Source organism: Ostrea edulis, chromosome 5, assembly GCF_947568905.1.
Source record: "Ostrea edulis chromosome 5, xbOstEdul1.1, whole genome shotgun sequence".
Taxonomy (NCBI): Eukaryota; Metazoa; Mollusca; class Bivalvia; order Ostreida; family Ostreidae; genus Ostrea; species Ostrea edulis.
The window spans coordinates 64,154,331-64,182,036 of NC_079168.1; the positions used below are offsets into that span (position 1 = coordinate 64,154,331).

General features: G+C 35.3%; 2 protein-coding genes across 7 annotated transcripts in view; one reads left to right on the forward strand and one right to left on the reverse strand.

Annotated features, from left to right (window-relative positions):
- LOC125649466 (uncharacterized) overlaps positions 1-12,333 on the reverse strand; it is a 34,864-nt gene extending 22,531 nt beyond the window's left edge. Inside the window, exons 1-8 of one of the 6 annotated variants that reach the window (XM_048877015.2) lie at positions 12,242-12,333; positions 8,477-8,606; positions 8,064-8,157; positions 6,783-6,800; positions 5,539-5,734; positions 5,064-5,396; positions 3,555-3,642; positions 2,978-3,060 (exon numbers count right to left, since the gene is read on the reverse strand). In XM_048877015.2, coding sequence (XP_048732972.2) covers positions 2,978-3,060; positions 3,555-3,642; positions 5,064-5,396; positions 5,539-5,734; positions 6,783-6,800; positions 8,064-8,123 — 778 coding nt within the window. In that variant the 5' untranslated portion in view covers positions 8,124-8,157; positions 8,477-8,606; positions 12,242-12,333. Of the gene's footprint in view, positions 1-2,977; positions 3,061-3,554; positions 3,643-5,063; positions 5,397-5,538; positions 5,735-6,782; positions 6,801-8,063; positions 8,158-8,476; positions 8,607-9,182; positions 9,235-12,241 lie in introns of those variants that run through there. The other 5 variants (XM_048877017.2, XM_056165108.1, XM_056165110.1 and 2 more) reach the window with 5 other exon arrangements.
- A 7,008-nt stretch (positions 12,334-19,341) lies between these two features.
- Positions 19,342-24,525, forward strand: LOC125649472 (la-related protein 6-like). Its single transcript, XM_048877040.2, has one exon. It carries the CDS (start codon positions 19,559-19,561, stop codon positions 21,137-21,139), a length of 1,581 nt encoding a protein of 526 aa, XP_048732997.2. The 5' UTR covers positions 19,342-19,558; the 3' UTR covers positions 21,140-24,525.
- The last annotated feature ends 3,181 nt before the right edge of the window (positions 24,526-27,706 follow it).

Below are 27,706 nucleotides of genomic sequence, written 5' to 3' on the forward strand. Positions count from 1 at the left end.
AGATAATGAATGTATTCTTAATTATTAAAAAGACAAACAGTGAAATTATTTTTTGTGTATACAGTTTTGGTTATGACTTGATCAATCATTTCCCATAAGAAACATGCACTTATGTCAACCGTTTTAGAAAGACATAATCTGGAATCGCATAAGTTAAATCACACTGTGTGAATCTAACCGTATGAAAGCATGAATTATAGATGGGTATATAATAAATTAGCCTTTGTATCATGTTTACACTGCATTTTAAACAGAAATGCTCTCAACAGTCGATACCCAGGAATATAGATAGTTTATTCAAAGGCTCTGAGAAAATCATTCAAAAATAACAAAAGTTCAAGGTAAGTTAATTCTATGGCAAACAACCTACTCACATATGAAGACACAGAATAATTACACATACCCTATAGTTTTTACTCTGGACATTTCTGATAGGGGTGTCAAACCTCCTTAAAGTTTCTAACTTCAAATTACCATGGCTTAAAAAACAGATTTCAACAAATGGAAGAACAGACAGAGAAACATCAAGACCCTTTATTAGTTGCACCTGGTTATGTATAACTATTTTGTTTTAACTGTATTACATGTTTTTTATTAGTTGCACCTGGTTATGTATAACTATTTTGTTTCAACTGTATTGATATGTTTGGGTTCTGTGATCATGGTTGTCTACTGGTTAGGGCAATTGCTTCGTAACCAAGAGACCCGGATTCAACTCCATTAACGCTGTACCAAAGCTAAGACATTTAACATGTGTAGTGACTGTAACAAAGCTAAGACATTTAACATGTGTAGTGACTGTAACAAAGCTAAGACATTTAACATGTGTAGTGACTGTAACAAAGCTAAGACATTAACATGTGTAGTGACTGTAACAAAGCTAAGACATTAACATGTGTAGTGACTGTAACAAAGCTAAGACATTAACATGTGTAGTGACTGTAACAAAGCTAAGACATTAACATGTGTAGTGACTGTAACAAAGCTAAGACATTAACATGTGTAGTGACTGTAACAAAGCTAAGACATTTAACATGTGTAGTGACTGTAACAAAGCTAAGACATTTAACATGTGTAGTGACTGTAACAAAGCTAAGACATTAACATGTGTAGTGACTGTAACAAAGCTAAGACATTAACATGTGTAGTGACTGTAACAAAGCTAAGACATTTAACATGTGTAGTGACTGTAACAAAGCTAAGACATTAACATGTGTAGTGACTGTAACAAAGCTAAGACATTAACATGTGTAGTGACTGTAACAAAGCTAAGACATTTAACATGTGTAGTGACTGTAACAAAGCTAAGACATTAACATGTGTAGTGACTGTAACAAAGCTAAGACATTAACATGTGTAGTGACTGTAACAAAGCTAAGACATTTAACATGTGTAGTGACTGTAACAAAGCTAAGACATTAACATGTGTAGTGACTGTAACAAAGCTAAGACATTAACATGTGTAGTGACTGTAACAAAGCTAAGACATTTAACATGTGTAGTGACTGTAACAAAGCTAAGACATTAACATGTGTAGTGACTGTAACAAAGCTAAGACATTTAACATGTGTAGTGACTGTAACAAAGCTAAGACATTAACATGTGTAGTGACTGTAACAAAGCTAAGACATTTAACATGTGTAGTGACTGTAACAAAGCTAAGACATTTAACATGTGTAGTGACTGTAACAAAGCCAAGACATTTAACATGTGTAGTGACTGTAACAAAGCTAAGACATTAACATGTGTAGTGACTGTAACAAAGCTAAGACATTAACATGTGTAGTGACTGTAACAAAGCTAAGACATTAACATGTGTAGTGACTGTAACAAAGCTAAGACATTTAACATGTGTAGTGACTGTAACAAAGCTAAGACATTTAACATGTGTAGTGACTGTACCTTGACTGAGAAGTAAAAGTCACTGGGTTTTTGGGGGTTTTTTTTGGATTATGTCAGTCTCCGGAGACAAAGGAATCTGCACCTGGAAATTCAGGCTCCAATTGTTGATTTTTTTTAATGTGACCTTAAAAATGGAGGTCCCCTGTGATGTTAGGCATTGACTGGACATAGAACCCTCACTGCTACAGTCATAAGCACCATGCATGGGTCAATTTGTTGTGACACTTCACTTCAAGCTTGTGACAATTATAAATATTTACATTTCCAATGTTTTTGCCTTTGATATCTTTACTAATTATAATGATAGTCATTTCCTCATGAATGTGCTGCAGTTGTAAATGTGGTGGTTACGCAGGTTTGATCGTGATAGCCAGATAGCTCAGTTGGAAGAGCACCTAAGTAAAGATTCAGGGGGTTGGGGTTCAAATCCCAGTCTGGTCTGTAGCATTTCATCTCAAAATGTTAGCATTTGGTGTCATAGACCAGCCCCTGGAACTGACAGGTGAAAATGCCTGCAAGGGGATAAAGATCATGAATTGATGTCTTCTAGTGTGAAAACATCTAAGGAGGGAGGAAAGTGGCAGCGAGACAGGTTGGATCGCTGGTGGTCGACAGCTCATTTAGTACTGCTTTCAGGGGACCTGGGTTCAAATCCCGGTCTGGTCCGTTGCATCTTCTCACTTCCTATTACATTTCGTAGAACAGCCCCTGGAACTGACAGGTGAAAATGTCTGCAAGGGATAAGATCCTGGGTTGATGTCTTCAATGTGTGAAGACATTTAAGGAGGGAGAAATGTTGCGGTCAGACGGGTGTGATCGGCAGTGGCCAGACAGAAATGAAAGTAGATTGTAGATATAGGAAATAAACTTCGATTTTGAGATACACGAGGGTATGAATTGCAACACTTCACGTCAGCACAATGAAGTGCTAATGCGCTTCATGAAGTAAACCACCATGAAGTGTCACAGTTCATACCCTCATGTACTTTCAAACATGAAATTCATTTCTTGAATAAGCGAAAAATTCTTGAATGGAATGTAAAGCAACATACAAACAAGACACAATAAAACATACATGAAGTAGCTGGTGAACTGGTTGTTACTGGTTTTGCTCTGGTTGTGGCTGGATTATCTGTAACTGGGACAGGAGAACTTGATCTATCAAGTAAAAATATAGCAAACTTAATTTTATTTTCTTCATAATCAAATATACATGTATGCCATTTTTCTTATTCAATGTATGGATAAATTCTGCAGTTTAGATGAATAGCAATAATACATGTATTAGCTGGCACAAATAGTCTAATGGATTCATCATTTTAATCCAAAGAGTCCGATGAAATCAAGTTGACAGGTGCCAGTCATCAGATCAGATCTGATGATCCATGCCGGTCAACGAGATGAAATCAAGTTGACAGGTGCCAGTCATCAGATCAGATCTGATGATCCATGCCGGTCAACGAGATGAAATCAAGTTGACAGGTACCAGTCATCAGATCTGATGATCCACACCAGTCAGCGAGATGAAATCAAGTTGACAGGTGCCAGTCATCAGATCAGCTCCTACCACATTCAGTAAAATCAACAGCATCAACAAACACAAAATTGATTGGTTTATAATAATTAAATATTATACACACAACCATACTCACGGAATGGAAGTTGATTTGTTCTGTATACAATCAAACTGGTCTGGTGGACGATGAAATCCTGGATCACACTTTTTAACACACATGTAGGCTACAAAATTGTTGGACACACACTTATAATATATGTAATACAAGAACTTAACAAGAATAATTATCACCAGATGTCCATTGGATTTAAATTATGAAAAATAATGCATGGATTTAATGAAACTAGTACAAAAAGCAGAGCATCTCCTTGCTAAATGACACCACTCAAAACAGGCTTGACTCCCATGAGCTTGACTTCTGAACTAGAAATCAATTGGCATTTTCTCTTTCCCATCTGTAATCTCTGCAGAAAACATACCAATTCTTAATGTGTCTAAAACTCTGTTACAGTCCAGAACTGACTATCTGTGCTTAAATGACCTTGAAATCAGCACTTATTTCTTTCCATTAATCATGAGTAGACAAATTCATTAAACAAGAGGCCCATGGGCCACATCGCTCACCTGAGTCAACTTGGCCCATATTTAATGATTTTCCCTATATATATTCACATATAAAACTTTCATCCCTATTGTGGCTCCAACCTACACCCGGGTGCCATGATATTAACAAACTTGAATCTGCACTATACCGGGAAGCTTTCATGTAAATGCAAACTTTTCTGGCCCTGTGGTTCTTGAGAAGAAGATTTTTAAAGATTTCCTCTATATATTTGTATGTAAAACTTTGATCCCCTATTGTAGCCTCAACCTACCCCTGGGGGCATGATTTTAACAACCATGAATCTGCACTATGTCTGGAAGCTTTCATGTAAATTTGTACTTCCCTGGCATAGTGGTTCTTGAGAAGAAGATTTTTAAAGGTTTTCCCTATATATTATCATGTAAAAATTTGATCCTCTATTGTGGCCCCAACTTACCCCCAGGGGTCATGGTTTTTAAAAACTTAAATCTGCACTATGTCGGGAAGCTTTCATGTAAACTTCAGCTCTTCTGGCCAAGTGGTTCTTGAAAAGAAGATTTTTAAATGACCCCAACCTATTTTTGTGATTATCTCCCCTTTGGAGGAGGCATGGCCCTTCATTTGGACAAACTTAAAAGCCCTTCACCCAAGGATGCTTTTTGCCAAGATTGGTTGAAATTGGCCGAGTGGTTCTGGAGAAGAAGTCGAAAATGTGAAAAGTTTAAAGACCGACAGACGGACGACAGGCAACAAGTGATCAGAAAAGCTCACTTGAGCTTCCAGCTCAGGTGACCTAAAAACCATGGTTAAATGTGCAAATTCATCCATTGGCTATGACCAAAATGAAAGTCCATTAAAAAAACTTGGGACTTCTTCACTTTACTTGAGCATTTTGTGACATCAATGTGTGCTACATGTACTAATATGGAACAGTGAGCATCTACAGAAGCTGTACCTAGACAAAGATGAACAATACAATGTTATTAACTCACCACCTAATTACTGTAATTAGTAAGTGTGACATATACTACATGTACAATGCTGGACACCCATTACATTTACCTGGGTTTAATTCCTTGTCAGGATCAGTGCATGTATACATTATGCATCCCCTGCCAGCATCTTTCTTACTGTAACATGACTTGTTCAGGGGGTTGTCTAAGAGGTACTCCAAAGCTATGTATCCTCTAAGGTAGTCACATTTACACTGTGAATCCACTGTCAAGTTGCCATGGTTACAGTAGTCCTCACCGAGACCATTACATTTTGCCTTCATATAATCACAAGTGACCTTTTTGAACTTGTTGGACTGAGCTCCCTCAGGTTGATATCTGTCCTCTGGACATTGTTCAGAGTACAGTTTGTCTAGTTCCTCCGAAATCCTAGGATAATGACCTATACAATAGATAAATACTAGCAGTGAGATCTCTCCCTTATAACGATTATTCAGTTTATTAATAAGTATAACGATAGGGGAGCTCAGAGCAATCACTGTGATCCTAGAAAGATTTTACCTGGTAACACTTTAGTCTCATACCTGGTTGAACATCAACAGGTTTTGTGCAGACCTCTAGATAGTGATCGCTTCTAGTCAGAAGGCAGTGGTACAATTTCTCATCGTAGTAACACAGCTGCTGAGATCTAACTTCCCATTGAGGCAAGCTAGGGCATATGTTAGTACTGCTTTTTCTGCCGACAATTTCAAGACGATTTTGACCAATTGTTGGGAAAATCTGCAACAACAACTTAATGACATAAAGTAGAATCATATGAATTTGTATTAAAGATATTTCAAGGTAGCATTCAAAACACTATTTCCTTTTCATAAGGCCAATTAGAATTAATTGATAGATTATCATCCCCTCCCGCCCCGATTTTTTTTATTTTCACAAAAATTACGATTTCAAACAAACTTGCTTCCCAGTGAATGATGAAAGTCACAGAATGTTGGTTTTATATCTTCTACCAAGAATTCTTTGAATGTTAACTTGATTAACACTTTATGTGTCGTTAATTTTTTTTTCTCAGGAAATAAAAATTAAAAAATAAAATCCTCCCACCCATGCCATATATTTTTGTGACCCCAGATGATCATCTAATTAAGTTGAATTGGCCTAAGTAATAGCTTAAAGAAAAATTCATAGTGTATACACAACCAACTACTGTTATCAAGAATATTCACATTTACAAAATCATAAAGAATAATACCATTCACTCACTAATTCATCTGTAGATAAATGGTTATATTTATTAATAATTATCAATCCGATGATTTCATCGCTGCACTGCATTGAATAACAATTTCTATGATTATAACACCAGTGATGCTACCAATGAGAAAGACAGTTCCTTTGTAGGACAAAATCACTTTTAACATGCTGATTTCCGAGCATCTTGTTTCAGAAAGAAAGCCATACTAGCTATAAAAATCGAAGAGAAAATAATCAAAATGTGACCAGATTCAAAAATAACAGTATTCATGCTGAAATGATAGAACACAAATACAGACAAACACATCAGCAACTAAACAACACCAACAATGGAACCTACCTCCGCCAACACACTGTCAAAATCAACAAGAAATTTGGAATTGCGATCAACTTTTAATTATCCCAAAATTTCATCAATTATTCTGTTCCCACAAAAATCTTTGTAATATGTTGATAACTTCTCCAGATATTTTGCTAACAAAAGGAATGTCAAATGATATGCAAGTTCTGTCAAACTTCATTGGCGGAGGTCAATGAACAATTTAATATAAACTAGTCTGAAACACATTACCATATCTGATACAGATGCCTGTGAATAAATCAAAGCAAATCATTGTTGGCATTATGGCATATTACAAGCTTAGCGTTCATTGTATATAATGTACTTTCAAATCATATGTTGTCCACGCCTGACATTATACACAACTGAAGTTGATGAAAACACTTGCATGTATAAACATATCAGAATAACGACAGACAAATAATGAAGACTGCGCATGAATGGGCCGACACTGTACAGACATGTATGGTTGATCGAACAGTGTAAATGTGAGTACTGGGGCTAAGATTACAGTTATTGGTCTCCCCTTGCCTGACTTAAATGTATTATCTCCCCTACTTAAAAACTTTGTGGATTATAAAACGTAAACTGCACCAAGTTACATTATATCGTATAACACAGGTCAAAATTAGCTTCATTCCCTAAATATCTTTACGGACAGGATTTTGCCTAACTACTTACTTCAACATTTACACTAAAAGTCCAAAGAAGGCAAAGACAGATCTTTTCAAAGGTCACCTGATATGTTAAGCAAAGTGGATAACAATATTGAGCAAAAATCACAAAATAAAATAGAGCTATGTGTATATATTGACTGAAAATCAAGACATGTGACATCTAACTATCATTCCTTTGATGCATAAGTATTCAAATAATCATTGTTTTTATTTCAGTCATGCAGCAATTTGAGATCAAATTATTTTTCATATTTTCTATTTATTTTTTTTTTGGTTGAAAATTAAGAGAAATCTAAAATCTCGAATAGCATGTATCCTTTTAAAACTATGAAATAAATGTGAATAGACATCAATTTTAACAAAGGTAAATGTAATTATTCGGTACAAAATTAAATGTTGTTGTAACCTTTAATTTTTTTCATATGTGTTTAATGAAGTGACAGCAACAAAAAAGAATATTCAGTAACCGTCCTAAAAAAGTACAGTCTGTTTTTTTATAAAAATAATTTACCATATGTAAGTAAAAAACGGTGACATACAGAGTTGAATTTACTAGAGCTATAAGCATGATGAAGTACCTCATGTACAGTTTGGGTAAGTGAGATTAGCAACTGGTGAAACTTTAGCCACTTTGATATTTTCTATTCAGTATTGCTTATGTTTTACAATACAAAATCAAGTCCTTGCAAAAATGTCTCCCTGCATATAATTCAGAATGTTGATTTCGTGAAAATTAAGTCTCTTGGAAAACCTCTGGATCTACAGCACTAGTCTGTGGATAAATTGTATTCTCACAAGAGTTACATATCAATTCAATCACTATGTGTATACTCACAAAACATGCTATATGAACTGCAAAGGTGAAATTTATAAGATTCTTTTTTATGGTCTTCATTCTCTGACTTCATTCTATATACGTGAATTTAAATCTGAAAATACAAGTACATGTAAATCTGGTTTGCATTTCTAAATTTGAAAAAAAATCTAGCACAAACTTATAAAGATATTTTCTAAAATGTCATGGTCTAGACCTCAATCATTACTGTAGATTGTATTGTCTCTGCGTAGCATTGCAGTTGAAGAACATTGCACTAAATTCTGATTAGTCACCTCCTAAAAAGCTTATGCACTTGTGCTGAATAACCCGATTGCCAACAATCAATATATTTTAAAGTTTCAATGCATTTACATGAAATATCACAAAGATGTTTCCATGCAAGCATTTAATTATGTATATGGTTGGAATACCTTTAATATGGTATTAGGAAATCATGTCAGCATTCATGGCGCACCAGTTGGGGGACAGAGAGTAGTAGTTTGTAGAACATCTGCGATGGCCTTCATTTGCACGGGAAAGTTAATACAGCTACTAAGAGATCTGGAAAATGAATAAAGTGCACTCTTTGTTTATAAATCTTCACAAATAAGATACTTCACAAAATCTCACTTCCACTGAATTTCAACTGGTTCCTCTTTGATTCCAGGGACATCTTAAGAGATGTTAATACGCAATTTCCGAGTTACTCAATAGTTATTTCCCTTTGTAGACCTAGTACGCACGGTGAGATGCAAATCATGTTTTCGTATCCACGTGATGGGTACAAATGCTTAATTCTGCATTCATATATTGCCTAAAGGATGATTGCCAGACGTCATGCAACCACCCGAGTTGCAGGGACACACACATTTAGTAAGTTAATGAGTATCTGATAATAAAATAGCTCAAACAAAACTTGATAATCACCATCTTTCTTTGATAAAAGTATCACTCATGTAGAAGAGGAAATATATAATGATTTCATATTTAATTTAATGGCCCAATTCAAACAAAATATCCTTGATATGGTCAGTTTAATGTATACCAAAGGCTGATATAAACAAAATTTACGCTTTCATAACTTTTATCCTTATTTATATAACCAGTCTATAATATATGTATACATCTAGTACCCACCACAGTGTTCAACAGAATACAGAACGTACTCCCATCATGAAAGAGATGATACCTCAGAAATTGCGAATTCACATGACATGATTGGAACTCTAAAAATGAACAATCAAAATGTTCCTTTTCAAAAAATTCATAAGTTAACTTTTTCCTGTAATTATGGAACAATACAGATCTACTGCTTCCAAAAGCATGAAATTTTTTTTGCTTAAGGTTTGCTTGTTTGTTAATCAAAAAGATGACAATAATAATTCATATAAAAGCACGTAAACACATACATGTATATATCTTCTTTAAAAATCAACTTTGAAATCTGGTGCTGACTTAAAGGCATCAATACCCCAAAGCAATTAGTATTTAAAATCTGCTTTCCTTGGACTATCATAGCTAAAATCAATTTGTATTATATTGTGGAAAAAATTACACTGTTTATAATAATCATTTTAGCAATACCATGGCCCATTAGAAACTCTTTTATCTATAAAATATTATGTACAAATAATAGGCAATGCTAAGAGCAATATCCTCATTTCCAACTGTGACACCTCAGATAACATCAAATGTATCCCCTGGAGCCCTATAGAAGTTTGGTCATCATTTCTGTTTCATGGCCACCTGATGCATGGATACTACTACTACACACACACATCCCTCCTCACCCTTTCTGATTCTTTTTTTTTTTTTGGCGACAATAATTTCTCCGAAATGTGTGGATTCCCTGACTATCTCATCCCATTTTCGATTTATATAATCATTTCACGCATTTCTGTAATCTTTAGAGATTTGCCTTCTACCAGTATACATTTCTGTAAGCTTTAGAGATTTGCCTTTTACCAGTATACATTTCTGTAAGCTTTAGAGATTTGCCTTCTACCGGTATACACTTATTATTTACACTTCAGGTGCCTGTGATCTGTTTCAGTTAACTTAGGCCACAAAAATAACATTTTGTGTTTGTAATATTATCTTAGCTAGCTGAACATTGCATCATGCTTGCAATTCCTGGTTGAATAAACTAGAAAAGAGAAGAATATTAATAAGTATTCAAACTGATTTGAGTGTAAAACTGTCAATAGAAAAAGAACTCAATTTTCCTGCACCCCTGCCCATCAGAATGGTGCTTAAATGTAGAAAATTTAATTTGTGTCATCGTCTGCAACATTATATAAATTCAATATTAAAAATCATATTACTCTAAATGTATAAATGTGTAAACAAAAAGTATAATCAAAGATTTAAACTCTATGAACTTTCAAAGCTTGTCATGCTGTGATCGACTAAATCAATCTCATGATAATTCATCATCTAGGGTCACCTGAATGTGACCCTCAATACAATGCATTTCGATCTCATTGTAACGAGTGTGTGTCTAAAATTAGATTCACTAATTATCTCCACATGGCACATACTAAATCAACTTCACAGTTATTAGGTCAGAATTATGAGTTATTCATAGAAACAAAATATATTTTTGGTGCATTTTAAAGGGGAAGGCATCCCAAAATTTTTTACATGATAAATGATAGGATTAATTATGCGATAAAAATTTGTCATACATAATTATACTATTCTGTTGATATAAAGCCTAGATAAGCTTCAGTACTAATTTGAAAACGTTAGAAACAGAAACTCCCGCCATCTATAGAGGCTGCCATGATGTGGAACTCTTTTGTATTCAAGATCACAAAAATCAATAATTTTGATGTCACACCGTCTGTTCCGGTTTTGATGAGATTCTAAGATGTGCATGTCATATGGTAGATTTTAAGAATAAATAGGTTGATGCTTCCTGTCAAGCTGTTAATGCACTAACACGAAGGGGAGATGTGAATCTCTTTTTCAAAATTCTTAACCCAACCAAGTCATATGAATCTGAAAAGAAAAGACTATGTAAACTGTGGATCCATCCTCTGCATATAAATTATGAGAAGTTGAGGTTCGTTCGGGACATTTGTATGAAGAAATGTGTACCATCTGCCTGGTGTGCGACTCGAATGAACGTCTTCTTTTCTCAATTCCCTTTTGTAAAAGAATGGGATCAAATCTATGGCTCCTAACTTAACTGTTCGTGACTTGTCATGTTTGCAGTGCTGCTGATGAAATCAACCGGAACCGACGGTGTGACATCATAAATTAAACTTTAATGGCCACTCTCTTAGAAGCAGATAATTTAAAATATATGATAGATTAATATTGATTTAATTGTTAAGCAATGATTTTTGGTGTTAAAGACTGTAATTTACGATATCAATAAGTAATACTTTATTCATAAAAACAACAATGTGGTTAGGGTTGCCTTTCCCTTTAAGTAAAAATATCTTTGAAACTGTGCATTTTGTTTGGGGAGTTTAATCACCAGAAATGGAAATATTACAATTGTAGCAGTTCGATCACCAGTGGCCTTATAGCTCAGTTGATAGAGCACCTGACTGGAGATTCAGGGGGCCCGGGTTCAAATCCCGGTCTTGCCTGTTGCATTTTCTCCCTTCCTCATACACAATACAATATTGTTTAAGTACTACATTGTATGATGGGATAGTAAGATATTTCATCTAAATAAAATTTTGTTTTCTATTAATATTATGATTATTAACGATAAATATTATGAATGATTAAATCTAAATTCATTTTTTAAAGAAATTCTGATCTTCCAATCCCATTCTTTTTTTTTAATAAGATAATACTTTTTGGCATTACTATGATTAGTCGCGATCACATTACAATTCAATGTGCAATACTGTACTGTTGTCAACAACAATTTCAGAAGTTCGTTGAGAAATTCATGTTGTCAAAGAAATTAAACCTGATGTATATCTAAAAACAACAGATCTATATATTTAAATTCTTATTTTTCCCAATTTCATTAAATTTCGAAATTGTCTATTTTTTTCAACCCCCCCAAAAATCTGAAAATGGCGTTTCCCAAACTATCCCTACCATAAAACGGGCGTGTACCCGAGAAGTCTCGTGTTACCAAAGAGGGTCAGACTAACACTCTATGTAAAATACAAATTAATACTCTTTTTTATAAACAAAAGATGTAACAATGTAACTTATAGGTTTACCGTCTGACAGCTACTGATACCGTATCAATGCATGTTTTCGTTAGAAATTTAAAAATGAAAGTACAAATGACATCAGCTTTATGACATCCTAGCCAACTCGTACAACAAAATCTCGACTCTTCCTACATAACCAAGAAAGATTTATGTTTAATCTTGTAGACCTAGAACGAACTGGTCATGTTTTTAAACATCTTATTTGATGCGCACCTGCAATATTAGTCTTCATTTTAAGAAGTTTTGTTGTGTAAACAAGACTTGATGTTGTGTTACCTCCCATGGCGTACAAGTAAATACATGTACAACGGCGGATCCACACACTGAGACGGGGGGCGGGTCCAGAGAGTTTTCACAGACTTTACGATCATATGGTGGTGCCCACACTCTTTTACAAATTCCTGGATTCGTTTATGAAGAATACTAGGCTAGCATGTATGTAATATGAAAAATATTGAAAATCTTAATTTGGAATGTTTCCGGGTATATATCGTGTGATATATGCACGCAAACTTTTAAAGAAAAAAGAAGAGATGAAATTGAAAGTATGTAATAAGAAGTTTTATCATCCCTGACACGTGACTGTTCATGATACCAGAGCAAATCCATTTCCGAGGTTAGTTTCTTTATGAGATAAATGAATAAACCCTCTTTTTTCCAGAATCATTATAACCTTCATGAAGTTCCTTTTCTTCCAGTTTGATTTTTTAAAGCCTTACTTGGTTCCTCATTTTCCAAGGCAGCGGCAGAATAAGGAGCTGGTATGACATCTTTGTCATAATCATTAGGTCGCGGTTTTGACCTCCCTGATTTTTTTTATCATTACGCTTTAAATTACTTTTTGACAATTGTTTAAGATTAACGATTTTCTTTGTCTCTGAAATATTGTCCCCAATTTTGATTCGCGCTGCCAAAACATGATTACAGGTTCCCGTAGCCGAACATTGACACGTTTCTTTTGGAAATAAATTTTCCGTGTATTTTTTATTTATTTAATTATTTTTATTATTATTTTTCAACAGGCATTCTGTAAATAGTTCATGGTATATCTTTATAACATACATGTATTGTGTAATATAGAATTACAGAAGTGTTTAGTTATTGGAGAGAGAGAGAGAGAGAGAGAGAGAGAGAGAGAGAGAGAGAGAGAGAGAGAGAGAGAGAGAGTGAGAGAAAAGTTTGGTTCCATCTGTTCCAAAGGGCATCAATTTTTTTAGTATCACCATTTTTATAAGAAATAAACTTTTGTGTTTCATAGAATAACTATAAAAATGATATTGCGAAACGCACACTCAAATTCTTTTTTGTACACCTTGCTGTACGAATATAATACTTTAACCAAAGGATAAGAATATTTTGTATACCCTTGTTTTTCTGAAGGCTGCCTACTATAAAAGACTTTTGTGTAAAGACTAGTTGACAATTTGTTCTTTTTTATTGTATTTTTTATTGCTTAAAACCATTAACAATGAATACTTTTTGGTTTTCTACATAAGTAACGCCATTATTTTCTACTGTTAACTTAGCCAAACATGCCTGTGACATTGTGGACAAACCTTTCGCGGAGATTTGAGAGATTTTTTGGCCGTCCGTTTCCATAGTTTTTACAACAGAATGTTTATCAATAACAGGATCACACAAACCATCACAACAAGGTTCGGAAGGCAATTCTAAGTTCCCTAACCTACCCTTAACATAATCTATAATCTCACCAGGTTCTAACAATTTCTTTAGGATTAAAATCTCATCTTTTGGTATCTGTATACAAGAAAAAAATATCTAATAATTTGTAATGACCAATACCCGCCATTACACGTTGAATAGTGTAACATATATGTACTGCAATAATTGTAAACTTAGAGACAAGGTCTCTACCATTTACATGCAATTTGAAAACATTCTTTATACTTTCTGATGCATTGAAAAAGGATTATAAACCCTATTAAAGGTCTGGAATTGTTAGATTATCCACTTTGTCTAAAATATCAGTTTTTAAACATGTATTTAAATAATTCACAGCTGATTGTGACCATTTTTCAGTAACATCATCAATAACTTCTTCCACGCTATTGTCCTCATCACTCTAGACCTGTAATACCTGAACTAGACCCTTTATTTAAAATTTAATTATTCAGTTTATCTTCATCATCCGGAAGCCGTTTTGTTAATAGAATGCATTTATCACACCTATCGGCATATCAATTATTACTTTAAAAACATCGACTCGATCGCCGATTTCGGCATGAAATTTTGACGATCTCCGCTCATTCCGGCAGGGTTTACACATGGTAAACATGCAGAGAATTCTAAAACCTTTACATTTTTAAAAAGATCTTGCCTTGTAGATAGTGGGAATGTTATCCGAATGAATCAACACGCAATATTTTTGGAGATACATGTATATGAATTTATAAAACAACGACTCCCATATGACTTCTCCATTTTCTTCCCATATTTTCTCATTCCGGCAGGATTTTCAAACACTTTCCAGCAAATAAATGCAACTCTCTTTATATTTTCTAAATGGTATTACCCTATGCTTTATGGGAAATTTTACCGAATTAATAAATATCAACTATAACAGGATTTATAGTAAAATATTTGATACACATTCTTCTATTACGGAACCAACTTTTTTCGATCACTGGCTCATTCCGGCAGGGATTTATATTAGTTGTCATCTGGGACTGGTTCACGATTTTTGATAAAAATATTTTTCATTTTTGATGTTAAACATTAGAAATATAGCTCATTTAATGTTAACAGCCAAAATTTTGACCTTCTGAATGCAAGAATAAATGTAATATTTTGGCCTTAAATATGTGTTATGTAAACAAAGACTCGAGTCTTCTTATGTAAACAAACAAACAAGTGAACTATTGATTTTGTAATATAATGCATCTTAATTTTGCATAGTCACAAATTTTAACTATTAGATGACACATTTCACCCCAAAAATGCTTGAAATGTGAGATATATGATATTACTTAGATCGATCATGATATCCATTTCTTTTGAAAAATTCGTAAGCAATAGCATACCGCAATCTTTGTTTACAAAAGAAATAATAAACTCTCTAAAATGAGATTCTGTGATGATGTATCACCTTAATTTTCATGTGAAATCTTTCAAACACATTAGACAGTAGATTTTGATCATTAAAAGTGAAAAACAAAATTTTGGGTAAAATCATGAATCAGTCCCTTAATTGCTATATATATTCTGAAAGGTGTTGCCCCATAGATTATGGGATTTTTTACCGATGAAAATATAATGAGTGTTTGCGGAGATATTGGTACATTTTTGAGTACCACTACCTCCATTCCGGCCCCATTCCGGCCTTTAGACCTGCCCCTTGACCAATCAGGTTACGCGTTGCATAGAATTAAATTCTCATACTGAGGTATAATAATACCTATTCGAATAAGTGATATTACCTTCTCCAATAGGTGATAACATTAAGGCACGTAGAACGTGGGGGTTGGGGTTGACAGGGGACCTGCACTGCACTTTTTTGACAACGCTCATTTTCCGTTATTTTTATCTGATCAGGGTTAGTTATTTTCGGGTACCTTTAAAGTGCGAAACGAAACGAAATCTATCGAAACGAAACCTACCAAAACGAAACAAAACCTGCCGAAACGAAACAAAAGGAAATACAGTATAACGAAACAGAAGGAAACGAAACTGTATTTAACCAAACTGGTTAATTGTATAATAAAAATGATATGGACAAGCATCTCGTGGTCCCTGTAAAAGTTATCACATATATAAATTTATTATGTAATCTTTCGGGGTTGACTGTACATTCTAAGCGGTCCATCGGTTAGCATCAAACATTGTTTGAAGAACTTGCAGGTGTCCAAGCTGAGAAAGTTGATATAGTACCATATTATCCGGGCGGATCCAGCAATTGAGGTATGCAAGATATGTTTGAGAGAAAAAAGACTAGCACTGCCCCCCCCCCCCCCCCCCCCCTATCCCCGAGGGGATCTGTTCCGAATTATGTTCTATTCAAGATATAATTTTAGTTTTGAAAATACACAAGGGCATGAACTGCGACGCTTTACACAAGCCATACTTCATGTAAGTGTGGTGGTCAGCCGGGTTCGATCGCCGGTGGCCAAATAGCTCAGTTGGTAGAGCACCTGACTAGAGATTCAGGGGGCCCGGGTTCGAATCTCCTGCATTTTCTCCCTTCCTGTTACAATTGGTGCCGTGACCAGCCAGGTGATTAAGATCCTGGGTTGATGTCTTCAGGTGTGAAGACATTTAAGGAAGGAGGAATGTAGCGGTCAGCCGTGTTCGATCTCCGGTACCCAGATAGCTCAGTTGGTAGAGCACCTGATATTCAGGGGGCCCGGGGTCGAATCCCGGTCTGGTCCGTAGCATTTTCTCCCTTCCTGTTACACAAGCATGAAACGCGTGAAAAGTATGCTGGCACGTACACAGGCATATGAAGTATGGATATTACTCACCACACCACCCCATTTGGCGTAAAAAAAAATCAAAAAAGGGGGAGGTAGGTAGTATCCATACTTCAGGTGCCTGTGGACATGTAAACGTTGCTGTCCATGCCCTCATCATGTATTTTCAAAAATGAAATTTTTTACTTTTATCTACATGTGTATCTACATTTTACTTTCATTTGTTCGGAATAAATATATCATTAATAATCATATTTACCGTATAACACTAAATTTTATTTCAATGAAATATCTTGCCATCCAATCATACAATGCCTTGTATAGTATACAGTTCCAGTATAGGAGAGGAGAAAACGAGTGGCTGGACCGGGAATCGAACCTGGGACCCCTGCATTTCTAGTCAGGTGCTCTACCACTAAGGTATGATCCAGTCCGATATCCACGGCCCGTTATAAAGCCCCTACTACATTACATGGTTGGTTGGTTGCACAGGGGCTAAGCCCGTTTTGGGCCCGAACTCTGTGATACCATAAATATAGATCACAGAGTTCGGGCCCAAAAAGGGCTTAGCTCCTGTGGTTGGTTGGTTTAAGATAATTTCCTCCACTTCTTGGAGTATCGTTTTGTGGGGGGTGGGGGTAAATCTGTATACATGTACTGTAAAATGGTCCGTGGTAAGTAAAAAGAGCCAGCTAGGAGCACCATTTTTCAATATCTTATATACTGTTTTAGTTTGCTGTTTCCTTCTATGCAAATTTTGCAGCCTTTCATCTGCTTTACTACCAATTTTTGCTTTTTGTTTAATTTTAATTTTTTGTTCTGTCTTTTGAAAGATTCATTTTTATTTCATCTTCCTAACCCCCCCCCCCTTTTTTTTGGTTTTGTATACATTGTAACTTATTTACTGTAAAATTATATTTTTCCTTATTTTACATTAAAACAGTTATATAGTGCTTCTTAACAATTCTTAAAGCTGTGGTTTGAATTCAATGCTTAAATTTTATATTGAAAGACTTTTGTTTGATTTGTATTTAATTCTTAACTTCTGAAATTGTCTATTTATAGCCTATAGTATGCGTGTAAATATGTATATATGTGTTTTTGCATGCTTACCTTGTGATATTTGTATTTTATTTTGTCTGTAAGTGATAGTCAGTTTAAGAGCTCTGTAGAGCTCAAGTAATTTGTTTTTACTTGTACACAGTGCCGACTTTAAATAAGATTTACTTGCTTGCTTATTTATTTACCATGTTTAAAAATTAATTCTAAGAGGTATCAGGACAACTCGCCCTCAAGACAACTCGCCCCTATGTCGGGACCACTCGCCCTCAAAACAACTCGCCCCCTCTTCGGGACAACTCGCCCCCTCTCTTGAGATAACTAGCTCCTTCATATCATACATGTTTACAATTATTATTTTTGGTCTAAATCCAATAGGTGTATTAGCAAAAATTAATGAATTTCTTATAGATAGTATATACATCACAGACAATAAGACGTGTTCACAAAAACACCGAACTTAGTGTCTTTTTATGCAAGACGAAATGTTTTAGTGAAAATCCAATGTTTGGGTTCAGTAAATTCATCATCACTTTTATGTACATGTAAAATATATAATTTCAGCGGAAACAAGTTAACGTTTGGTATAGGGAGAGTATTAGCTTGGTCTATACAGCTGACGTAGTATACTTATCAATAATCTGCGTCTGTTGTTAAATCTAATTGTTTGATTTCCCCCAAGCTGTTATTTTACTTCAAACGTTATGAGTTACTCGTCATCAGAGTTCTTTACACTTTGAAATCGCCGCGTAAAAAGAATCACCCCGAGTAAAAAGAATCAGTAAAGCAAATTTAGCCGTTATAAACTTTCTAGAATGGGAATTTTATTATTTTTCAAGGGAATTAGTTGAGAAACGCATTAAAAGATAATTACATGTATCAGAATATTCATGCTTCACCTTTACACGTAAGTATACTATATCGATAAAACACACACACACACACCCCACCCCTACCCAAACCCCCAACATTTTCTCAGTATTGGAGACATTTAATCAATTACCTGAAGATCAGTAAATATAATTTTCCTTGCCATTTGATTTATGAAAAATATAACTTTTTTCTGAAATGCAATAATTAAATATGTGTATAATTCTATTAGAATTTACCATAAGTGTTAAAGTATGTAATAAAAAGACGTATCAATAAAGGGTTAAAAGTGTAAATAACACATACACACACAAAATAAAAATAAAATGTGATAATATATTTATATATAATATTGGGGGCGAGTTGTCTCAAGAGAAGGGGGCGACTTGTCCTGAGAGAGGGCGAGTTGTCCGAAGAGGGGGCGAGTTGTCTTGGGGGCGAGTTGTCCAGCATTCTAAACAGACCTTATAATTATAAAATTTTAAAATCAATGTATTGTAACTGTGTTAAGAAAAGAAAGTAAAAAAGGTTAAAAAGATTGGGGTTAAAATATATAGATCATGAAGAGGAGGATATATTGAAAACATATTTACAGCGTGGGCCTCCTTTATCTTTTTATTAGCCTAGTTCTTCGATCACGCACCCCTAGATCCTCTCCATCACAGAATGCATTATCCTGCTCATCCGTGCATAGTGTCTATATATATGATTTCGAGGAAAGGGGGAAATAATAATTTCAAGAAAACTACATGTATAGCTTTAAGGTGAACAGTATTTTCAGTACTCTGATTTTAGGATAGGTCAAAATCGGAAATGACGTCACACACCGAGAACGCAAAACACAGCCACATTTACGAGTAAACAGGCAGAGAGTCTTGTGGTATTTTCCGCATTTTTGCTGCCTTTTACTGAACAAATTTACCATTTTTAAGTATTTTGTGGTTAGTGTTCTTTATAGGATACCGAAATGAGTTCTCCTGAACAGAAAATTGAAGTTCCTGAGATCAGGGAAGAGCTGGCGGGAGAACAATCTGTTGAGGATAACGGTGTGACCGAGCGGAGCCCGACCCCGGTCCACCTTCAGGTGGGGCGTTTACGGGTGGAGGACGACGGCAACAGCAGCGTGTATACCAGCGAGGAGGAGGGAGGGAGTCACGACGAAAACCGAATCGCTGATGAACCCGAATTCGTGGCACCAGATGACGAACTCAGGGACCGCATTATAAAACAGGTGGAATTTTATTTTTCCGACGCCAACATACTGAAAGACGCTTTTTTACTCAAGCATGTGCGCAGAAACAAGCAGGGATATGTGAGTATTAAACTCATAACATCATTTAAGAAAGTGAAATCCTTAACTAAAGATTATCGTGTTGTTGCATACAGTCTGAGACACTCTGAAAAACTTGAAGTGAACGATGAAGGAAGGAAAGTTCGTCGTAAAGATCCTCTACCAGAGTGGGATGAAACAACCCCATCACGTTCCGTGGTTGTGGTTAATTTACCCATGGAAAATCCCTCCATTGAGAATGTGGCAGAAATGTTTTCCAAATGCGGTGAAGTTTCGCTTATTAGGATTTTAAGACCAGGGAAGTCTGTGCCTCAAGACGTGAAAAAGCATGCTACTAAACATCCTGAAATTGGTACGACAACTTGTGCTGTAGTGGAATTTGAGAAGCATGAAGCAGCACAGAAATCTTGTGAAACAATGAATGATGCTGAAGACTGGCGCCAAGGTATGCGTGTTGTATTGCTAGCTGCTCAGAAGAAAAAAGAAAATAAAAAGAAGGACAGAGATGGTGATGATTCAGGAAAGGAGGATGATAGTGAGGGGCAAGATAAGAAAAAGAAGAGGAGGGAAAGAAGGAAGAAGAATAGAGTCGGTGAACTTGCTGACAATGACTCGTCATGCTACTACAGCAGTGGTTCAGAAGCTGAGTTTGGCACACCACAAAGAGGCAATTACAGAACTCACCAAATCCTCAAGAAAACACTAAGTCCAAATCATATGGAGCATCCAGTGCTTAAGAAAACATTGAGCCCAAATCATATTGAACATCAAAAACTGAAAAGAACCATGAGTCCTAATCAAGAGCACGCAATGCTCAAAAGAACTCTTAGTCCAAATCATTATGACTCGAATCGTTTGAGTCCAAATTCTTCTCCAAGGTCAAGTCCAAAATCTAGTCCAATAACTAGTCCGAGGTCACAGAGAAGGAGAAATTTCCACGGGATTTCACCTCTTGCTGATGACAAAAAGAGTCCGAGTACGAGTCCAAAGCTGAGTCCTCAGGGAAGCCCCGACATGGGGAGGAAAAAGTATGATAACTCATCAGATGGTACACCATCTAGTCCCTGGGTACAGAGAAGACTGAAAATGGCTGGGCAGGATAAAAGCCCTTTGGCAGGCAGTCAGATCAATGGGAGGAGCCCAGAGAAACACAAAATGTTTGGAATGGAAGGAGTGATACGTCAACCAAGGGGCCCCGATGGAACCAATGGTTTCCACTTAGGAAGAGGAAAACCTAGGAGCAGTACATTTTCATAAAACTGCTTATATTTCGCAGTTGTGCTGTTGCAGATTTCTTGCTTTTTTGCATATAACCATTGTATAGAAAGTTCAAACACTCTTTTGTTATTTAATTAGTGTTTTAACTCGCAAAGACCTTTGTAAGGTGGAGGTTTCTGTGATATAATATTTATATGGCATATGTGCTAATGTCGTAAAACTATGCTGTCTGCATTTGTACCATTTTTGGATGTACACTGGATTTTTACTTAACCTAAAAACTAAAATACATACATGTATCATAAAAATATACAGGTTTGAGAAGGTGAAAATATGTGAAATTAACTATTGCAAAAAGTACCTGTGCATGACTGTCATTATAAGGTAGTGTTCACTGTTATCTGTGTGTGGTTTCATCATGATCATATTTGCTTTTGTTTGAATTGCAAATGAGAATTTTTATTGAGTTAATATTTTATGACAGAAGTGTGCACTTTTTTAAGGGTAATTATTTTCAGTCTTGCACTTGTTTATGCATCTTTGAACAGTGAAAGTGCACAGCTTGTATATAAAAAGGGGATGATAAGATGAAAACTGTGTCAAAATATGGTTGTAAATCATATTGAATGATGGATAATGTATTGTCTCAGATTTCACATGGTTAATATAATGGGGGCTTAGTCTACATTGATTTGAAATATAAGAACTCGGCACCATAATACAAACCACTAAATATTTCAGTGCATTGTGTATTAAAAGTCTGACAAATTTGTAAGATTACACGAATGTTTTGAGAAAATACAGGTATAACAAATAAGCATGACTATCTATTAGTAGTTTTATCTGGGAGAATTAAGAGAATCCTTGAATGAGTTGATCAGGATAGCAGTTCTGGAACTGTCGGAACAGAAACCTCTAAATAGATGATGCAGATGGAATCAAAACGGCAGCACCTGTTGTAAAAGGGAATGTAATGTGACGTTTGCAATGATGGACCGTTTTAATTTTCACAAATGTGCACTATGGGGTAAGATATTTCTCAGTTTCAAGAAACAATATGTTTTTTATTAATATTTCCCATTCATTGGTATTTTCATGATACTCTACTTTTAAACTCATGATCAGTGCCGCCATGTTTATTATCCTGTTTCACTTGATTCGTGGAAAAATCGGAATTGTGTTTTGAGCATATCCAGAACACTCAGTCGAGCACACCCTATATTGACAATTACAGAGTTGATCAAAATGTAGAATAGTCTTCTAATATTTTAGTATTAAGCAATGCTAATGGTTACATGTATGCATTGAAGAAACTTGATGTGTAAAGCTTACGAGTTACATTTTAAGTAGATTTATTACTGTAATATGTAGGATTGTCTTTTATGTGTTGTATCTGTGTTTGAATCTGATGTATACAATTTACCATCACTTGTCAATGCTCATTTATAAATAGTATTTTTTCTGTAATTGTACAGGCTGTTTTACGAGTTAGTGAGCTTAGTTAATGTGCGATTTAGCCCTTCTGGACCTGCCATGTGATTCATATGTAGAAATTAACTTGTAGACATGTACTTATGCCCTCCTTTAAAAATATTTTGATATGCCCTCTCCCAACTCTAAATGAAAAGTATAGATTTTGGATCGATAGGTAAGGGGAAGGGGGTCTGGAAATTATGGGACACATTCTGAAAAGGGAAAAGCAGCACATGAATGCTTCGAGTCGGGCAGATTTATTTCAGCCAGAGGGGCGAGTGCAAAAAGTTTATGTTATCTTTAGTCTTATTGAAATACATTGCCAGATAAATTGAAATAGCATTTCATTTTACTTTTTGTAGAAATTTGATTCTCTGTTGTATGTAGTGCAAAAATTAAATAAAAGGAACAATGCATGTCTCTAAACCCTCTGTTTCACCCCCTCTGCTACTTGTGTACATACTAACAATCTGCTTTTTTGTGGAAACTAAAGTTGATCCTTACTTCAATGTTATTCTCATGGTTACATTTTGAATTTTTGTAAAAAATACTGTAATGTGCAATATTGTCATTACAATATAGATGGTACTGTTTATAGAACAGCTCGTTTTTGTCAATGATACTTAACATGTGTAAGACATTTTATTTAGTCGACGGACATGAGTCATCGCATATTGTTCATTACATATGGCATTCAAGAGATATAACTATTTGTATTTTATGAATAATCTAATGGGGGGGGGGGGGGGGGGGGGGGGGGGGGGGGGGGCAGTATCTTTCAAACTTGTTCTCCATATACTTTTGCAATCATTTTGAAATCTGTAATATTTTGTAATTTTAAGTTAATACAAACTTCTTTTTCTTTTTTTATAGTTTTATATGTTTATATATACTTTGTAGGTATTTTTACATGTACTGAAATATTTTAAAAACCTTTAGATGAGTTTGAAACATTGAAGTATACTGCTGGGAGTTGATAGATTCCTTGTTAGACTTTGAGTTGTAAACATTGATATGCAACATCTGCTTTTAAAATAGAATATGTTGCAATGATTCCATGTTGGTGTTTTTTTCCATGAATCGACAATGACTGTTGAATTCATTTTGCAGATATAGAGATAGATATTACGTGTATTGTTTGTATTATTCAGTGCGATAAATCTGACACATAGAAACCATAGCATTTAGGATGTATATGTTTTTAATATTCTAATTGCTGTTAAAACAGTCAATTTGATTAGAGGTATATTGTCTTCATATTGAGCTATTGACTTCTCAATTTATTGGGGTGGGGGCCAGAATGGAGTTTTATTTAATGAATTATGTGAAGTAAAAGCATGGAGATCTATTTAAAAAGAAATTATGTTGTTATTTTTGAGTGAATGGTGGTACATATCTTTATTTATTGAGATAGTATTGTTGTATAAACATTCCAAAAGTTTCTTGTTATATCTGATGCCTGTTTGTGTGTGGTATTTGAAATGTAAATGATGTTTATTGTTTATTGCAGAAAATCATGCCTAAGATTGTTCTTAAGAGGTCGTTTCCAAAACCATTGATGAAATAACCCTTAAAATGTTTTTTAGATTTAAATATTAAATTGCAAGTTATATATATATATATTTAAAAAAAAAAATTTTTTTTTGTTATAAAGAACTATAAAGAGTAGTGATTTATGCTGAGAAAACCAAATATTTTTTCTTTAGTATATGCTATGATCGTTGAATGTAAGCATTCTATGAGTTGAATGGATTCGCTATACATGTATATAGTATGCACTTTGCTGCAATATTTTCCCACCTTTAGACATAAGAATTTCATTTTACGATGGCATTGATGTCAACTTGGGTGCTGATGAAGCTGCATTTTACACTTGTGTTCTAAATCAATATTTCAGAAGTTTTATTGTGGCTAATATCTTGTAAAAATAAAATCGCAATGATGTTTTTAAATATAGTCTCTTTGTCTTCGTATTGGCCACGGGATCCTCCTAGCAGATTTAAACTAAACGGCCAAAGATCCTCGCTATTCTGAAAACGGACTTGTGTCTGTTGATGTAAAGGACATCAAAATGATAGGCAGTTCCAGCTTGTTCTCAGTGTTGTTCAGAAGGCTACAACTGTCTCTGACCGCTTCGGTTCTTAACGACCTCCGTATGCTATAACCAGCTGATTATTAAATATTCTGATTAGGTCGCCCTTGTTTACCAAGTTGCTGAAGGTCGTCTTGTTTACCTGGGCGGTTTGCAAAGTTAATACGGAGGAAAGTGTTATAGAACTTTTAATCAAGAGATTTGTCATTTCAAGGTGCATTTCAAAATATAATGTTTTATTTTCATTAAGGGCCGGTGTGTGTTGTGGAATCCTTAGAAGGATCGATCAATACACACCTTGATAATAATTAGTATTCAGATTGATTTACATATCTCATGCATTGCAAGTACTCAAACAATTTAGAAACGATATAATTTTTTTTTAACCTTGACTTAAAACATGCACATGTGACTTCCAGTTAGGTCACCAGAACCTGTCGTGCATTAATTCATACTTGCTGATTTTTTGGGGTGGTGGTGGTGTTATCAAGAGCTATAATATTTACAAAAAGGCAATGGATTTATTGTACTTCTATAAAGACGACTACTGTTATGTGGTGGTCGCGAACATGAACACCTATGTTTCTGTTTTGTACACCTGGGGCCAACCAACAGTGAAAGATGACTCAATTGACTGATTTTCCATGAAGGCAATGTTTGTAATCATTTTGTTGTGGTTGGGACAATAGATCTACGTTATGTGGTTTTCTTTACATCTATACGCTTTTTAATAAGTCTGTGAATTATTTGTCAACAAATATTCGCGCATAATTTTTTACAAAACAGACACGAGGTTTTGTCTGATTATTATGAAGCAGTGTTTGTTAATTCACTCTGTAAAATTAATATTCAGTGCGGGTTCGGGCGGAGCAAGGTCACTTCTCGAACAGTCTTGTAGAATTTCCTTTTCTGAGACATGACAATTTGTCTGGATTACACAAGTACATGTATACGAGCTGTTTTGTTAGTGGACAATTTTCAATGGTGCGACAGAAGATTATCCTAAGACGACGAAATCCTGTCCTTGATTGAAAAGGTTCACTGCGATCAAATCGGTTTGGTGACGTGTTCATATCATGGTCAACCAACTATGGGTTCGTGACGACGTAAAACTTAGTAAAGAATAAAAGTACTGCACTTTTGGTTGGTGCCCTGAAAATCATTCTATTTATCAACAATACTAAGCTCATTAACATCCCCCCCCCCCCAAAAAAAAACTGCATAGGACTCAATCACGTTGATACTAATGAGCCATCTACAGATCGCCTTAATCATTGACAGTTCGGGGTTTATCTCCGAGACGTCAATGTTACGTGTGGGCGACAGGCGTTTCAGAGTTAAGTCTCAATATTTTAGCAAATTCTGCAATCTACCAAGACGGTAGTCCCGACCAATGATACTACCTATCAATTGATAATTGTATTCAAAAAATACGTAAACAAGTTTAATAAATTACCCTAGATCATGAATGTTTCAGATTTGTAATGATTGAGGGAAATATCAACAAATGAAATATGAAAATAAACGCCTCCGACACACATGAATGACATAATTTACAAATTTCCGCTTAGTGCTGAAGTAAAACAGGGAAACAAACAGGTGGGACCAGAATTATTTACACTCAGTTTCCTTGTTCTAGTAGCACTTGTCACGAAATATAAATTATTGTGTCTTTATCAACCACAATAAAAGTAAGTCGTAATGAAAGTTTATAGTCATGGGGAGAAAAAGATAAGATTAAAAAAAAGAAGATGAAAATAACACCGTTCTTCCTGACTTTGAGACTAGGAAATGATTTATAAGTCGGTATCCCCTATGTATATCTGCCGTGAGATCCTCCACACTTGTATATATATCTGCCGTGAGATCCTCCACACTTGTATATATATCTGTCGTGAGATCCTCCACACTTGTATATATATCTGTCGTGAGATCCTCCACACTTGTATATATATCTGTCGTGAGATCCTCCACACTTGTATATATATCTGTCGTGAGATCCTCCACACTTGTATATATATCTGTCGTGAGATCCTCCACACTTGTATCTATATCTGTCGTGAGATCTTCCACACTTGTATATATATCTGTCGTGAGATCTTCCACACTTGTATCTATATCTGTCGTGAGATCCTCCACACTTGTATCTATATCTGCCGTGAGATCCTCCACACTTGTATATATATCTGTCGTGAGATCCTCCATTCTACCGTGAGATCCTCCACACTTGTATCTATATCTACCATGAGATCCTCCACACTAGTATCTGCCGTGAGATCCTCCACACTTCTACCTGTCGTGAGATCCTCCACACTTGTATCTATATCTGTCGTGAGATCCTCCACACTTGTATCTATATCTGTCGTGAGATCCTCCACACTTGTACCTTTTTCATGTTTATTTCCCTCTAATTCCTTCCCACACCTGTATTGTAGCTCACCTGAGCCAAAGCCAAAACTTTTCTGATCAATTTTTGTCCGGAGGCTAAATTGTCACATTTTCGACTTCTCCAGAAACATGGGACAAATAATATCAAGCAACTTGACACATAGTATCTTTGGGGGGGGGGGGGTGTTAAAGTTTCATCAAGTATCTTTTGGAGGGGGTGTTGTGTTCAAGTTTCATCAAATGAGTGGCCACACTCTCTTCCAAGATAGCTGCACAGAGCTATAGGCCTCTGAAGATCTCTGTCTGATCAGTCCCAATATTTCTTTCAGAGAGCTACATTTCTGCAGCTACTTCCAAGAGGAAATAGTTTTAAAGAAATAGTGAAAATAGGGTGGAGTGTATGAACTAATATATTCCACTGGGTCAGAAAAGCCAATTTCTTGAATGAAGCTTCCGATTCACAATTTTGTGCTGGGATATAGGATGGGGCCACAAAGGAGCTCATTTTTTTAAGGAACATATACATGTAGGTATTTAAGAATCGGGGGAAAATGAGTTGGTCCTGGCGCTCAGTTACAGATGTCAGAGTAGAAAGCAATGAAAGGAAGATTCTTTTATTTGCAGATTTCAGGAGGCATTTGGTTCTATTGAAT

Bases quoted from the DNA above. Each gene is read 5' to 3' on its own strand.
- LOC125649472 (XM_048877040.2), top strand. From the start codon at position 19,559: ATGAGTTCTCCTGAACAGAAAATTGAAGTTCCTGAGATCAGGGAAGAG.